The sequence below is a fragment of the Mercenaria mercenaria genome, chromosome 19 (genome assembly GCF_021730395.1).
Source record: "Mercenaria mercenaria strain notata chromosome 19, MADL_Memer_1, whole genome shotgun sequence".
Lineage (NCBI taxonomy): Eukaryota > Metazoa > Mollusca > Bivalvia > Venerida > Veneridae > Mercenaria > Mercenaria mercenaria.
This window is the reverse complement of record NC_069379.1, coordinates 30,411,706-30,427,741: the sequence shown is the minus strand read 5'-3', so window position 1 is coordinate 30,427,741 and position 16,036 is coordinate 30,411,706. Positions and strand designations below refer to the sequence as shown.

The window sequence follows — 16,036 nt, the reverse complement described above, 5'->3', positions numbered from 1 at the left end:
CGTTGACTTTGTTTGTATACAGCCAATTAGACTTTAGGTATGCATTTCTAAGTGTGTCTCCGGAATTCAGAAATACACTGACGAGATATGAAAACGCAACAAACATATGCCTGAATATTTTTTTATTACAAAAAGCATCACCTTAAATTTTCAACACATACACATCTCGATACTCTCTACCCATTGTGTTCAAATTTTATCTGCTCAACAGACCGTAAGATTATCATAGTTTGTACTGCAACATTTCCTCGTGCGCTCCATGCAAATTTACCATGTGGTCATTTCGTTTTAAATTTCATTTGAGAACAGGCATGATAACACACCTACAATTTATAAAATAAATGCAATTTTGAAAACTTATAAATTAAAGTGATGCCGCAGTTAAATAACGCAGATCGAAGTCAGATTTTAGGATTTTAGAATTAAGCAACCAGTGGTCGCTAGACGTTTTAACGTCAACAGATCGACAATTTCGCGGTTGCTTCAGCGATACAATCGTACTAGCTCCGTGTTGGACAGTCTGCGACCAGAGGCAATGGCAGCAACGACGCTACGTCAGAATGTTTAAATTCGTCAACGTCATCGTAAACTTACCGGGACATCAACTGCGAGTATAGTCGTTGGGACAAGGGGTCGACCAGTCAATCGAACCACAGTGACTAAACGATTACGTAATAACGGGATACGGTGCCGTCGGCCAGTACTCACTGTACGTCATCAACTTCAACGACTCCAATGGGCACGTGCCAACATCAACAACGTGAATTGGAACAGGGTTTTATTTTCTGATGTGTGTAGATTCAATTTGTTCAACGCGGACGAAAGGGTACGCGTGTACCGCCGTCGTAATGACCGTTTTGCAGATAATTGTGTTGTGGAGCATGAGCGTTACGGCGGCGGCAGCGTTATGGTTTGGAGCGCTATCAGCAGTATCTTTAAGTTAGAACTAGTGATATGCAAAGGTAATTTGAACGCGCAAAGCTATATCAATCAGATTGTCACGCCCGTTGTCCTGCCGATATTCTAGCTACGTAACCAACTTACGTTCATGCAAGATAACGCTCTTCGCCACCGAGCCAGCGTGACAATGAAATTACTGAACAATAACAACATTCATGTGTTGCCGTGGCCGGCTTTATCGCCTGACTGTAACCCTAAAAAGCATCTGTGGAATTAGTTAAAACGTCGAATACGTCAGCGTCCTAACCCTCCAACAAACGTACAGGAGTTAACGAATGTGCTGATTTATGAGTTGGGGCGCATTCCACGTCGATTCTACAGGAATCTGTGTCGTTCAATGCATTCTCGACTTCTGGAACTGATCAGGAATAATGGGGGACATACCCGGTATTAACATTTAAGCTGACTGATATGGAATATAGAGCGATTACGTAATAATGGAGAATGTAGGCGTCGTTATATTTTTCACATGCATTGTTGATAAGTAACTGTTGCTGATTAAATTAATTCACAGTTTATGAGTGTTGTTTTTAAAATTAGTTTCTCTAAAAACTCCCAGCAAACATGTTGGTGCGTTTTCATATCTCGTCAGTGTATAGCTGATAAAGGAAACCCATTAAGATACTTACAAACTGTTGAGTTTTGGACGGCAAGTGATACTACCGGGATCAAACTTGCTGTCTCGTTTCAAATGTGATAAAAATTAAAACACTTTTAAGGTTTTATGACACTTTTATCTGGGACTCACAAATTATTCGGTTATGTCATTTGATAAACTGCCCTCATTGACAAAACACACACTTACATGCAAACTTTCACCTAGGTTCCTAACTTAGACCAGAACTGGGAATTTCAAACCTGTTCAGCGATATCATCTCATGATGCTAAAGACATCTTAGAAGCCTAATTTTATGCTTAATGTTCATAGCTTTTATATTAAAAGTGCAACATGTAAGTATGAGTTATGAAACTAGCTTTTGAGAGCTTATCTCGTTCTATGATTCATGATTCTATGACCATTTCTGTAAATTTAATACGTGAAAAATGTGACTTGTTGAGAGTTCATCATCATCATCTTCTTCTTTTTCCTCTTCATCTTCTTCTTCCTCTTCTTCCACTTCTTCTTCTTCCTCTTCTTCCACTTCTTCTTCCTCCTCTGTGTATCCCTTACATATTTTATTCTTTGAACGACACTTGGCTAGAAAACAAACCTAAAATACATAAAATATAGCACATCCGTACGTTACACATTTCCGTCTTTAAACAACGCTAGCTTCGATAAATAAAGACCTAAAAGACATAAACTATTGCATACTTCGTTCCTTCCACATCGTCTTCTTCAAAAATAGGATAGACAAGGCGTTTCAAAACGAAATTTGCCTTTGTATTCGACCCGAAGCACATCTTTTGCATTACTCATGTGAATGACAACTGTCTCGGTAAGAGTGCTAAAATACATACAGTGCATGATTCAACACACTTTTGTTTTAAAGGGCACTTCTCTCCATAATATATCTGATTAAACGTGAAGGGAAATACTCCAGTATGTAAAACATCTTTATATTTGAACGGCACTTGCTTCAATAGCAGACCTGAAAATGCATAAAATTACATCATTCATCTCTATCTCGGAACAACACATGCTTCCAACAGCAGACCTGGTATACTTCAGAGAAAATTTAAAACATTTCATGTTTTATTTTAAAATTTTAGGTCCCTTTTTGCTTGTTTTTGCTGCATTGATATATTAGTTTCTACTCTGTTGTTATTGTGCAAATATATCTTAACTCCTTTGGTGCCATCTTCATTTAAACATTTGGTGCCTTTAAAGACATGATATATGTCATAGTCTGCATTTCCACAACCATTTTCATCTGCACAGCGAAATAGTGGGTAATACATGTTATCTAACAATGTCGCTTCACAACCGTCCCATGGTAGATATCCACCTTTAAACGTATAATTTCCCTTTAAATGAAAGACATATCTATTATATCTTAACCATGCCATTGTCATTGTCATTGACTGACATACATACATAATTGTACTTTTTTATTTCTCTAAATGAAAAATGTTCTCGGGAATATCATTTGCGTTTTTAATAAGTGCAGCTTATGAACAGATGCTCTTCGACCCTCTGTGCACACTGTTGATACTGGGACAATACAATTAAAAAAAAAGAGAATAAATCAGGTATTTAAATAGAACGGGTAGCTGATATACCAGAGTTCAACAGCAGAACCAGATTTGTAATATGCTTTCAACATGTTACGTTTAAAATGAAATTATGTACAAAGAAACCTTCAGAACACGACCAGAAGAAAAATGTCACTTTACATGCTATACCCTACCCTTCAGTATTCTGTAAGAACCATTGTCAGAAACGGGAAAATATGCTCGCCCATTTCATCCGCACATTTCTCACCTAAAACGGGCAGTTTCGTTGAGAACAGCAGTTTACTCAGATTAAAAGTTTACGTGAGCAGAATTACATGCCCTGTAAGTTTAGAGGGATAGAGCACAAGATATATTATATAACGAGAGCCCTGCAAGTTTAGTGAAGTAGAGCACAAGATGTATTCTATGACGAGAGGTTCTTGTAATTGACATACTAATACATGTAATTACCGGTTTGGTATGGCCTTAACCATTAGCTAGCTTGATTTGACAACCACCGTCCGTTTAAAGAGGTTTACATTTTTTTCTTCATAATTATGTTTGATTCTTTCGTGCTCATTGTCTGTGTAATAAAATCTATAAGATCCCCTTGAAGCTACGAGGAACGCAACCCATAATAATAACAGCAGTTTTGAATTTAGTGTCTTTTTATGAGAGGCTTTATAATATTATCAATGGCCAGTTAGATAACTCTTGACCAAACAGCATGATGTACCAAATTATCTAGGGTAATATAATTGCCATAGGCGCCAATCAACCATCCAAGAGTATAATAGATTATACTAGATTGATAGTAATACAGTCACTTAACAACAAAAATTGCCACAATAGACTGACATTTGTCACTATAACATAAAATAAAAGAAAAATCGGAAATTTTGTGGAAAAAATATTTTATTATCTGTCTAGCGGCTAGTTCAGAAATTAATCAATTATCTTCGAAGTCATTGCATACTTCGTACATGTGGTAGGACAACATTCATTCTCATCTTTACATATCCAAAGCAAACATATTCGTTTTCTGTGTCGTAGATCGAGAAAGCATATTTTGTTATGGCAATAAAAGTAAACCAGATACGTGGGTAGAATTTGTTTTATGATACAAGATTCTGTGAATATTATTTTGAAAAATCATTTTAATGACATATTTCTGATATGAAACACTATAAGATTCAGATGACAATCTAATGCAAAGAATCGTTGTATTTGTATTCTTTGTTACAAGTTGCAACTTGAAGTATAAGACCATGATGAACATTTTCAAAAGCGATGATATTCTTGAAATTGTTTATCCTATCCTTTGTTAGTGGTCAATAATCTTTTTTTACGATTACGAGCTGTCGGACTGTTCTTCACTACTTTCTTCTACGTCTTCTTCTTCTTCTTTGTCTTCTTATTCGTACTCCTCACACAACTCTATCTTAGAACGACACTTTCCTCGATAACAGACCTTAAAAACACAAAATATAGCAAATCAGTACTTAACACATCTCTATCTTTGAACGAGATACAAACCTAAAATTAAATAGATTATAACACATCTGCGCGTTACACCTCTCTATCTTTGACCGACATTTGCTTCGATAACAGACCTGAAAATGCATAAAATATTACAAACTTAATTCTTTACCAATCGCATCATTTGAACAACGTGCCTCGGTAAAAGGTTTGAAAATACATTACATACAGGATACATATCGATAATAAAACTGAATATAAATAAAAATATAGCATACTTCATACGATACACATTTTAACGACAACTGAAAATACATATACTAGGGCACTCTTTTTTTTGCACACTTGTCTTGATTAACAGAACAGACCCATTACGTTAGAAATCTTCATCTTTGAACAGCATTGCCTTCAAAAGAAACCTGAAAATGCATTCAACTAGGCTATTCATCTCTATCCTTCAACGGCATTTGCCTCGCTACCTGAAGATACATGAAATACAACAAGCCTCAGATTATTCATAACTCTATCTTTGAACGGCACTTGTCTCCACAATATACCTGAAAACACATAAGATAGGGCACTCCTCGTACGTTATACATCCTTCAGGATATGACTTTTGTATTTCCTGATGCCTGAAGGTACATAAAATAGCATCATCCACAAATAGTACATAAAATGTTTCTCGATCTTTTAACGGCTGTTGCCTGGATAACATTCATGAAAGAATATAACAAAAAAATATATGTCTCTATCTGTGTTGTCTCGATAACAGCACTGAACATACATAAAACGTATATAAAATAAATCACACGCCGTACATTACACGTCTCAGATCGTGAAAGGCACCTGAAAATACATAACGAGTGCGCTTCCCAACGTAAATTCCACGTTGTACTTTAAACCACTATGCACAGCAAACGTTTTGGTTTGGTTTGTTTTGGGTTTAACGCCGTTTTTCAACAGTATTTCAGTCATGTAACGGCGGGCAGTTAACCTAACCAGTGTTCCTGGATTCTGTACCCGTACAAACCTGTTCTCCGCAAGTAACTGCCAACTTCCCCACATGAATCAGAGGTGGAGGACTAATGATATCAGACAGCAAACGTAGACAAAACCGCAATTCACAAATGCAGACCATCCTCAAATAGAAAGATACAGCAGATTGACTTCTCTAAACACCCATTAAAATTGAAAAAGATGTAACGATGGGAGTCAAAAGAATGACTGAGGTAGATAAAGTTCAAAGTAGTTACTTTGCTGGACGTTAAAAACACATACAATCTTGTCAATGGAATTACTGACTTACCCCCGTGCAGAAAGTTCTGCAAAATACGTCTTTCTTTAAAACAATAGCATCTGAAATGCAGTTTTCTAATAAATTCAAAACTTAGTACTTGACAAGAAATTTATAATATGTTATTCAGGGCTAAAGAAAATATGAACAAGAGGGTCATGATGACCCTGGGTCGCTCACCTGAGTAATGTCAGCTACACTGACAAGTGTAAGAGATCAGGTAAGAACGTCAAATGTAAGTAAGCATTGAAATCTTTTCCCAGTTGTGTGAATATGTTTCAAATGTCAAACTGATGCTAAAAGATTAGGGAAGTAGGTCAGTAGTTCACATTTTAGTTTTAAGATTTGGATGCAAAACTGTACATGTCATCCAAATTTCAAGGCTGCATCTTAACAAAAAGAAAGTAGGTCAGTAGGTCAATGTCACAGTTAGGTGACCCCTAATCACTAGGTGTCATCAGGTAATTATAATTTAACAGTCTAAGAAATATGATCTGATAATTTTTGTGTTTTTTTTTTCCTATGTAACTCACATAACAAGTGACCTCCGGGGCGGAGCCTCTTTTCACCCCAGGGGCATAATTTGAACAATCTTGTTAGAGGTCCGTCACAAATTGCTACATACCAAATGTCAAACCTAGGCCTTGAACTTTCAGACAAGATTATTTTTAAAGATTTTTCCTATAAAAACCTATGTAACACTTGGGACAAGGCCTCTTTTCACCCCAGGAGCATAATTTGAACACTTTCGGTAGAGGACCACTAGGCAATGCAACAAACCAAATATCAAATGCCTAGACCTTGCAGTTTCAGGTAAGAAGATTTTTAAAGTTTTTTCCTATATAATGTTATGTAAAACTTGGGCCCCCTGGGTGGGGCCTCTTTTCAACTCAGGAGCATAATTTGAATCACTCGGAGCCATCAGGTAATTAAAATTAGACAGTCTTGGAAATATAATCTGATAATTTTTGTAGTATTTGCCCTATATAATTCATATAACAAGTGACCACCGGGGCGGGGCCTTTTTCCACCCCAGGGACATAATTTGAACAATCTTGTTAGAGGTCTACTACACAATGCTACATACCAAATATCAAAGGCCTAGGCCTTGAACTTTCAGACAAGAAGATTTTTAAAAAAAATTCCTATCATAATATAAGTATATATAAAACTTGGGACCCCTAAGACAGGGCCTCTATCCACCCCAGGAGCATAATTTGAACAATTTCGGTAGATGACCACTAGGCAATGCTACAAACCAAATATCAATTGCCTAGGACTTGCAGTTTCAGGCAAGAAGATTTTAAAGATTTTTCCTATATTAGTCTCTGTAAAACTAGGGCCCCCGGGGCGGGGCCTCTTTTCAACTCGGGGACATAATTTGAATAATCTTGGTAGAGGACCACTAGGCCATGCAACATACCAAATATCAAAAGCCTGGGCCTTGCGGTTTCAGACAAGAAGATTTTTAAAGTTTTTTCCTATATAAGTCTATGTAAAACTTAAACTTGGGAACCCCGGAGCGCTGCCTCTTTTCACCCCAGGGTGATAATTTGAACAATCTTGGTAGAGGACCACTAGGCAATGCTACATTCCAAATATCAAAGACCTAGGCATTGTGGTTTCAGACAAGAAGATTTTGAAAGTTCTTTCTTATATAAGTCTATGTAAAACTTGAGACCCCCGAGGCGGGGCCTCTTTTCATCCCAGGTGCATAATTTGAAAATGATTCATAGAGGGCCATTAGATGATGTCACATACCAAATATCAAGGCTCTACGCCTTGCGGTTTTGGATAAGAAGATTGTTTCCTTTCGGTTGCCATGGCAACCAGAGTTCTGTGTGGAATTCAATTCTTTGAACAGTTTTGAAAGGGAGCCACCAAAGAACCATTCCTGTGAAGTTTGGTGTAAATCTGCCTAGTTATTTTCAGAAAGCAGATTTGTTTAGAAAATGTTGATGGATGCACGACGGACGACGCACGGAGGACGACGGACACTGAACAGTCACAAAAGCTCACCATGAGCCTTTGGCTCAGGTGAGCTAAAAATAACAAAATAACAATATCGTTATCATGCCGTCTCTATCAAAAAAGCGCTGTGTGACTTCTGAAAGTGGTTAATATATGTTTTGAAGATATGTTTAGTTCCATTTTGTTTTCTCTCTCTTTCTTGTTGCAGTGGAATACGAGCTTTGACTCCGTCTTGTTATTGTGCAAATATACCTGGTCTCCTTTGGTGCCATTTACATTTAGACATTTGGTGCCTTCAAAGATGTGATATATGTCATAGTTTGTATTTCCACAACCATTTTCATCTGTACAGCGAAATATTGGGTGATAAATACCATCTAACAGTTTCGGTTCACAACCGTCCCATGGTAGATATCCACTTACAAATGTATAGTCTCCCTTAAAGTAAAAAAAAAATCAGCTAAGGGTATACTATATAGTGCAGATAATATCAAATGATAAACCAGTAGATTATCTCCCGTGCATAAGAAATATTTAAAGGGCAAGAGAAAGTTAATACGAAAATACAATTTTGAGAGATTTCAGTCAAGGGTATAGCGTATTTTAGCATTTCATCATGTGACATTTTCAGTCTCAAGATTACGTTGATGTTTATGATAAAAACCAGTTAATTTCCGTTTCAAGATAATCAATTGTTATGCATTCTGTTCATTAGATAAATCTCTAGCAGAATACACCTATTAAAAAAATGAAAAATGTCATAAAATGTTGCTTAAGTGTGCTTCACCACCTTTAAATTACAGATTAAACACCTTTTTTTCTGATGGTAAAGATCAAAATTTTATCGACATAACTATATAATTTTTCGCTGTATTTAACAATATTTTGAATAAAAACAAGTAGGTTTATTTTAAACGAAAGGCGAATTTCAATTGAAAATTAGGGGGTGGGGGTCTTTTCGGCTTTTCTATTTAGCTGTTGGACAGAATGATATTTTGAATCATTTTGACTTTCTGATACACATGGAAAGCATACCACTTATTTTTGTAGCAAGCGTTTGTACAAAATGGAACGTTAAGGATTGAATTCTATTCTTGTGCGTTATATGGGTATAAATTACACTGGTACTTCTTGCAAATCAACATCGAATCCCTAGCGCGATTCATGGATTTGCAAAAAAGACCCAATCTGGTTTATACCCGCATAAACGCACAAAAATAACATTGAATTCTTAAGTACATTTCAAAATGTAGATTGTTTTTAACACGGTTTGTCAAAGAATCAGAGAATACCAAAAGTTCAGAGTTCGAATAGCGAAAGGAAACGCTACCTAACATAATAACACCAGTCTCGGATTTAGGCCTATTGGCTGTTTATGGGAGGCTGCATAATACCTCGCTCATTCTATGGGTTCCGTTTGAGGGGCTTCACTTATGGCTATTCCTTATTGACGTGCATACTTATTCTCTTACGTTTTCCCTTGAAATAACACGTTCTACTAATACGGAGTTCTAATAAGGCTCGATCACTGAGATGTCATGGGAATTATAATTGAACTGCATCAATATTGGAATATTTCAGGATGAAAGACCAGGATTATTATGTACAGCAATCAATAATTAAAGGCGTACGCTAGAATTCCCTGTATATTAGATGGTCGAAAATTTTCCCAATAACAGAATTTCTTTAAACTTTGGATATTGAAGGACAATCATCTAAGAAACAAAAAAATGCAATAAAAATCATAGGTCACCAGATTCGAAAAAGAGTTATCTGCCCTTGAAAACGGCATTTCCCCCAAAAATGCCGTTTTCAAGGTCAGATAACTCTTTTTCGATACCGTCGACCTATGATTTTTATTGCATTTTTTTTGTTTCTTAGATGATTGTCCTTCCATATCCTAAGTTTGAAGAAATACTGTTATTGGGAAAATATTCGCACCAAATTCTAGCATACGTCCTTAATTTTAGTTTAAGGATTTCGAGCATTAGGACACTCGGCTCAAATCTACTAATAGTTCAAGGAAGTTGATAAGGGATGGGTGCACATACTATAATAATTATTTCAAAATCCGATCTAGACTCCCATTTTGTGTTAATAGGGATTAATAGAAAAACTTACATTTGGACAAACGGAGCCGCTTCCATCTGTGAATATTTTACAGTGAGTTTCTAAACCATATTCACTTCCTAGAAGACCTTTGCAGAAATTAAATAGGAATTCCTCTTCCTTAGGGTTTGATGTGTAGACACAGCTTGCAAGAGCATTGATTGTGAAACTAGAGAAGAAGATAATAATTTATATGTAAGGGAAGAAAACTAGAGAAATATCGCCTATGTTTACGGTGTCCAATGTAAAAATTGCAAACAAACACCGTTTGTTCATTTTACTGCGCATGCATTATATTTGTCATTTCTTGGTTTGATGTAATGTATGTAGTGTATTATAAAGATAATAATTGATAAAATCTTGAAACTGGTGACAAAGATAGATTTGTTCACTGGAAATCCTTGTACAAAATCTTAAAGTATAAAATATGAAGTTAATATCAAAATATAGAAACAGAAACTATAAGATGTAGTCTATTTTCCCCCCTAAATATTAATATATCAAATCTACGTGATTTAACAAGACAATCAGAAGAATATCTAACCGCTTGTCTTCAGTCACACTTGAAATTGAAGTCTGATCAATGTAGCAGTTCACAACAAATGTGAAACTTTTATAGTGAACAACAGCAGACTATCTTAATTTGAACATAATATACATTACTGTAACAGTTTCTTTGGTAATGCACGTCTTTAGCACAAAAATTAAATGTCTGACATTAAAAAACATGTTTATGATTAATATCTATTCAAAATTAAAACAAAGATTCCAAGAGTTTAACTGATATTTGGTGTTTTGCGCATTCTCTCCCTTTTTTGTTATATTAGTTCCGTAGCATCGCGTACTCGTCCTGGATTGTTCGATCAATTTTGTCGCAACTGCATACTCGCCCTGGAGGGTTCGATTAGTTTTGTCGCAACTGCTGACAAAATGTTTCTTTTATTTCTTTTGTTTCTAGTTATATCCAATGCCTCATAGTGAAAGTAACTTTTGAAACACATGATCCGTGACTGTAACTTTAACGACATTGTGCCAGTCCAGATGTATTGTACAATATATTGATCTGACCTGTCAACCAAACAAATACTATTAGCAAAAGAGATAATGGCTTTTCTTCCTATTCTTTTATCTTTGCTGCCAAGCTGCCATTGTGTCTCACAAACATTTGTAACGAAGAACCTGAAGACTGTATAATTTTAGATAAAACTAGTAATCTTTAACCTACCCCTCACGGCTCGGGGTATAAATCATACTCAGAATTTATCGAGAATTGATTACTTCCTCCTCGATTGCGCAAAAACACCTACCTGGGACTGGATTTCTCCATTACATTAGCTGAGCCGAGATATTCCCTACCTGTTATTCATAACCAAACAATAACATCTTAGCTCCAAGGATTACATTAGGCAATACAGTGAGATAAAGCTCACATATTATCACGTAAAAAATTTAAATTTGTTGAAATTATTGTCTACTGTCCATTTTCGTAATTTATCACGTTGCTTTACAAATTGATATAAATTTGATACTGTAAAAGCAGACATTTTTGCGAGGGTTCATAATTCGCTACATTCGCGAGACCCTACATATCGCGAAAATTAATCCTCGCGTAAGTATTCAACATTAGTATAATTCAAATTCAAGTAGGAAACCATTTTTACAATTTGGCGAATATTAAACCTCGCGAACTTACTCAAAATTTCAAACTCGCAAAATTTTGACCCAGTGAAAATATGTGCTTTTACGGTATGTCATACACAGGCCTAGGCGTAATTGGCAGACATATTTGCATCATAGGACAGTATATCGTGTCCATGAGGCAGCCTCTGCTCTCAACGGCTAATGTCAAACTTTTTAGTTTTATATGCTTGACTGGACAAGTAACATGTAAAGTATTCTGCAGAAAAGTTTTAGAACTTATGACAGCTTAACAGCTCAAGAAGCAGACCCCTACCTCTACGGCCAGTTTCATGATAAATTTTCAGTTTTTATGAACTAACCTGGACAAGTAACTCCCAAAGTCTTTTGCAGAGCAACTTGAGAACTTATAAAAGCTTAATGAAAAGTCAGGTAACTTTGGAAAGCTTGTTGAGTTCATTACATATATTTCGTCATCGCAGCATCCTAACCCATCGTGGAAAGCTCCTGCACTGAAAACAAAAATGAATGACAGAACGTATACAATATATTCCTGTAAAACACTTTAAATTCATAAAGCTTTATTCCATATAGTTTAGGTATCTAAACGCGCCTATGATAAGTTTGTTTTAATTGATTTGTTGCACAATATAGAACCACTTTAACCGTTTTCGATATTTGTTGCACAATATAGAATCACTTTAACCGTTTTCGATATTTGTTGCACAATATAGAATCACAATATAGAATCACTTTAACCGTTTTCGGTATTTGTTGCACAATATAGAATCACTTTAACCGTTTTCGATATTTGTTGCACAATATAGAATAACTTTAACCGTTTTCGATATTTGTTGCACAATAGAGAATCAATTTAACCATTTTCGATATCTGTTGCATAATCAAGGCTCCAGCTAAAAATAACATTTGACACATTCAGTTGACTTGTTGCCTGGTTAGTAAATAAAAGTATTCATATACCTTATCCTTAAAGGGACTCAATATTTGGTTATGTTATGAAAATAAAAGCATGAATTCTTGTCTCTTACCTATTTCAATAAAATGCTAAATCGGGAAAAACATGCTGAGTTGGGACCCTAACATCTTGACCAATACATCATGGACGAATTCGTAAGTGACCGTTTATATAAAAGTTTATAATAAAGGCAGTTTCCTATATATAATATGTCTGTAACTCGGTGTTAAGGCCTTCTCAAGAAATATAGCAAAAAGATCCTAACATCTTATAATATTCTTTTGCCTTTGTTGTCGTACAATCTGGAGGTCAATCCATTTAATCAAAAGGTAGAAGTGAATTACCTACACATTCTACGTGAACAAGGATGTACGTACACTGACCTGTTCCGCTCTTATTTCACTATGCAAAACAAATGAATTATATAATATACATAATTAGATTCAGCAAGTTTGTTTCTAAAACTTTGTGTGGCTTCATCCAGAAATTCTTTAAATTTTATCATAATGTCCCAGCATTAACGTAAATGAGATGATTTTCATAATAATTGGTTGGAGTAAGTTCGTTTCCCTATAATGTATATCTTTATATTAATTGCAAAATAATAATATTTCATAATCTTGGAATTTTCGTGCAAGCAAATAATAAAATGATATGAGCAAATACGTTTTACTTACATGTGTCCAATCTCATGCACCATGACTCTTGTGAATTCTGGTGCAAACATTTGAACGAAAGAAAATCGAAGATCGAAATTGAACATTGCATAATTTTCACATAAAGCCCCAACTGATGCTGCAAAACCTGCAAGTTAAAATTCATACAATTACTCAAAACCTGTGTACACAAATACCAGCAAAATATGGCTGAAGTGTTTTATGAACTGTATCTGCCATGTTTTAAATACTTTGTACGTACCATTTTGTTGTGTACTTTTGCCATATAAAAGGCTCATAATGCCATTGTATAAAATGCGGCTGCCACATTTTCCGTTATGAGCATAAAATACTTTAATTTCTTGTTAAATCCTATTTCCGATAATTGTTTTGTTTTACATTTGTCGAAGGTTTGAATATAGCTGAATATACTAGGATGTTTGATTGAATCTATAGTTTTTTATTACCTCCCTTTATGGCTCTAACTATAAATGTTCATGTGCAATATTAAAAGTAATGCTTTTCTAACCATGTAATTACGCATAACATCCATTTGGAAAGCTGTTTCATCTGTTTTTACGAAACAAACAGAGCATTATATTGTTACATTGCTATTCTCATAAATATAAAATCATAAACACGAGTGTCATGATGACCCTGGATCGCTCACCCGAGTAAAATGAGCTACATGTTTCAAATTCAAACTGCTGCTAAAATATTAAGAAAGTATGTCAGTAGGTCACATTCATGGTCACTGAAAGTCAGTGTTAAGATCGGTGTGCAAAACTGTATCTGTCATCCAAATTTAAAGGCTTTATCTTAAAAAACAAAAAAGTAGATCAGTAGGTCAAGATCACAGTTAAGTGACCCTATTTACTAGGGGTCATTAGGTAATTATAATCAAGCAGTTTAGGAAAATTTATCAGATAATTTGTGAAGTATTTTTTCCTATATAACTCATATACAAGTGACCCCCGGGGCGTGGCCTCTTTTCATCCCAGGTGCATATGAACATTCTTGTTAGAGAACCACTACATACCAAACATCAAAGGCCTAGGCCTTGAACTTTCAGACAAGATGATTTTCAAAGTTTATTCCTATATAAGACTTTGGACCCCTGGAACGGGTTCTCTTTTCACCCCATGGGCATAATTATTACATAGAGGACCATTAGATGATGTCACATGCCAAATATTGAGGCACTACGCCTTGCGGTTTTGGACAAGAAGATTTTTTTTTAAATCCTTTCGGTTGCCATGGCAACCACAGTTCTATGTAGAATTCAATTCTTTGGAAAGAAGATTTGAAAAATTTTGGAAGGGGCCTACCCTAGGAACATCCAGGCCAAGTTTCATCAACTTCCACCAAATGGTTTCAGAGGAGATGATATTTAAAGAAAAGTGTGGATGGACGGACGACGTACGAACGCCGGACCTTGAGCGATCACAATAGCTCACCCCAAGCACTTTGTGTTCAGGTGAGCTAACAAAATTAAAAGACATAAAAATGTCAAATACAATTATTATTATGTAGATTAAGGCGGCATATAAGTATAAAACATTATTCTTTGAAGTCTTCAAATGTTACTTTTTTATATAATTTTATATTATATTTAGAAAAAAGATAAATAGATGTGGTACACAGGGTCAAAACCAGATTAATAAGCCTTGTTCCTACTTGTTTTATTTATACACAGACATTTTTGCCGAATCAAACAATGTGCATTGCTTATAACAGATTCGTCCCGTACACTCTTCGTAATTCTGACATCAAGCAGACCAAGGGCAATTATGTTTTTCGTTTTAACTATGCCAGTTCAACTCACGGACTAGGTTAACTCAAGTAACAACTTATCCTGCCTTCTTCGTAGAAGAACGAAATTCTGCTAATTGATTAGACCGGTTCTCGGATTAGTATCTCCATATAGAATAAATAGGGCGAAAGAAGCTATACTTTTCGCCAGGACTAAGAATGTGATTGGTCGGTTACTTTGTAGGTGGGAGCAATTTATATTAGCACGACAGCAACCTTTCCTGGAGATTTTTTAGCTGAACTAGCGGATTGAAATGTAAAAGTGAAATAGTTCATGTCATGAAAAACTACAAATGCTTTAATCACTAATACGTAAGATTAGTAGACGTTGAATAAAGAAGAAATAAAACGGAACACAAATTACTCATTTTTGAATATCTGGTTTCTCTCGAGGAAAGATAGTTGAACGTTACGATAAAATAAAGGAAGTGTCTTGTCATATTTTACAACACAACATCACCTATTATTCCGTCTACCCTTTCTTCTAGCTTGAAACTTCCGTCATCAGATTTTATGTAGTATTCTTCAATAATATTACGTCTGAAAATAAATTATGTTTCAAGTCAAACAGATCTAATCTTTGTCATTTCGCAGTGATAATGAAGACCTACTGTGTCTTACTAGGCAGTAACGTAAGCCATGTTTTTAAAAATGTGCTTGTTTCATTGAAAAACAATAACTGTTAAACTGATATGTGCAGTAACTTACAACTGAATTTGTATAAAAGTTCTTCATATCTGTTTCAATATCACTTTCTTGTTTTGTTGGTTTTGAATATTTAAAGGTAGTTCTGCATGTTTGATGATGTAACGTGCTTTTTCCGGATAATGTTGAAAAAAAGCCTGGATTCGGCGTACGGAAAGGTAAAACATTTTATGAATGGCAACCAATTAGACCTATACATTTTATTTCACGATTTCATTGGCCTCATGTTTATTCACGACTGTGAAAAGTTTCATTTAAATCTACATTGCAGGAAAAAAT

At 35.4% G+C, this 16,036-nt stretch overlaps 1 protein-coding gene across 1 annotated transcript; it reads right to left on the bottom strand.

Moving 5' to 3' along the window:
- Positions 1-4,116: 4,116 nt before the first annotated feature.
- Positions 4,117-15,685, bottom strand: LOC128550915 (uncharacterized). The gene is made up of 6 exons (XM_053530969.1): positions 15,513-15,685; positions 13,262-13,388; positions 11,971-12,120; positions 9,983-10,139; positions 8,114-8,299; positions 4,117-4,588 (listed from the first exon to the last, which is right to left on the bottom strand). Exons 2-6 carry the CDS (start codon positions 13,345-13,347, stop codon positions 4,532-4,534), a joined length of 636 nt encoding a protein of 211 aa, XP_053386944.1. The 5' UTR covers positions 13,348-13,388; positions 15,513-15,685; the 3' UTR covers positions 4,117-4,531.
- Positions 15,686-16,036: the final 351 nt, after the last annotated feature.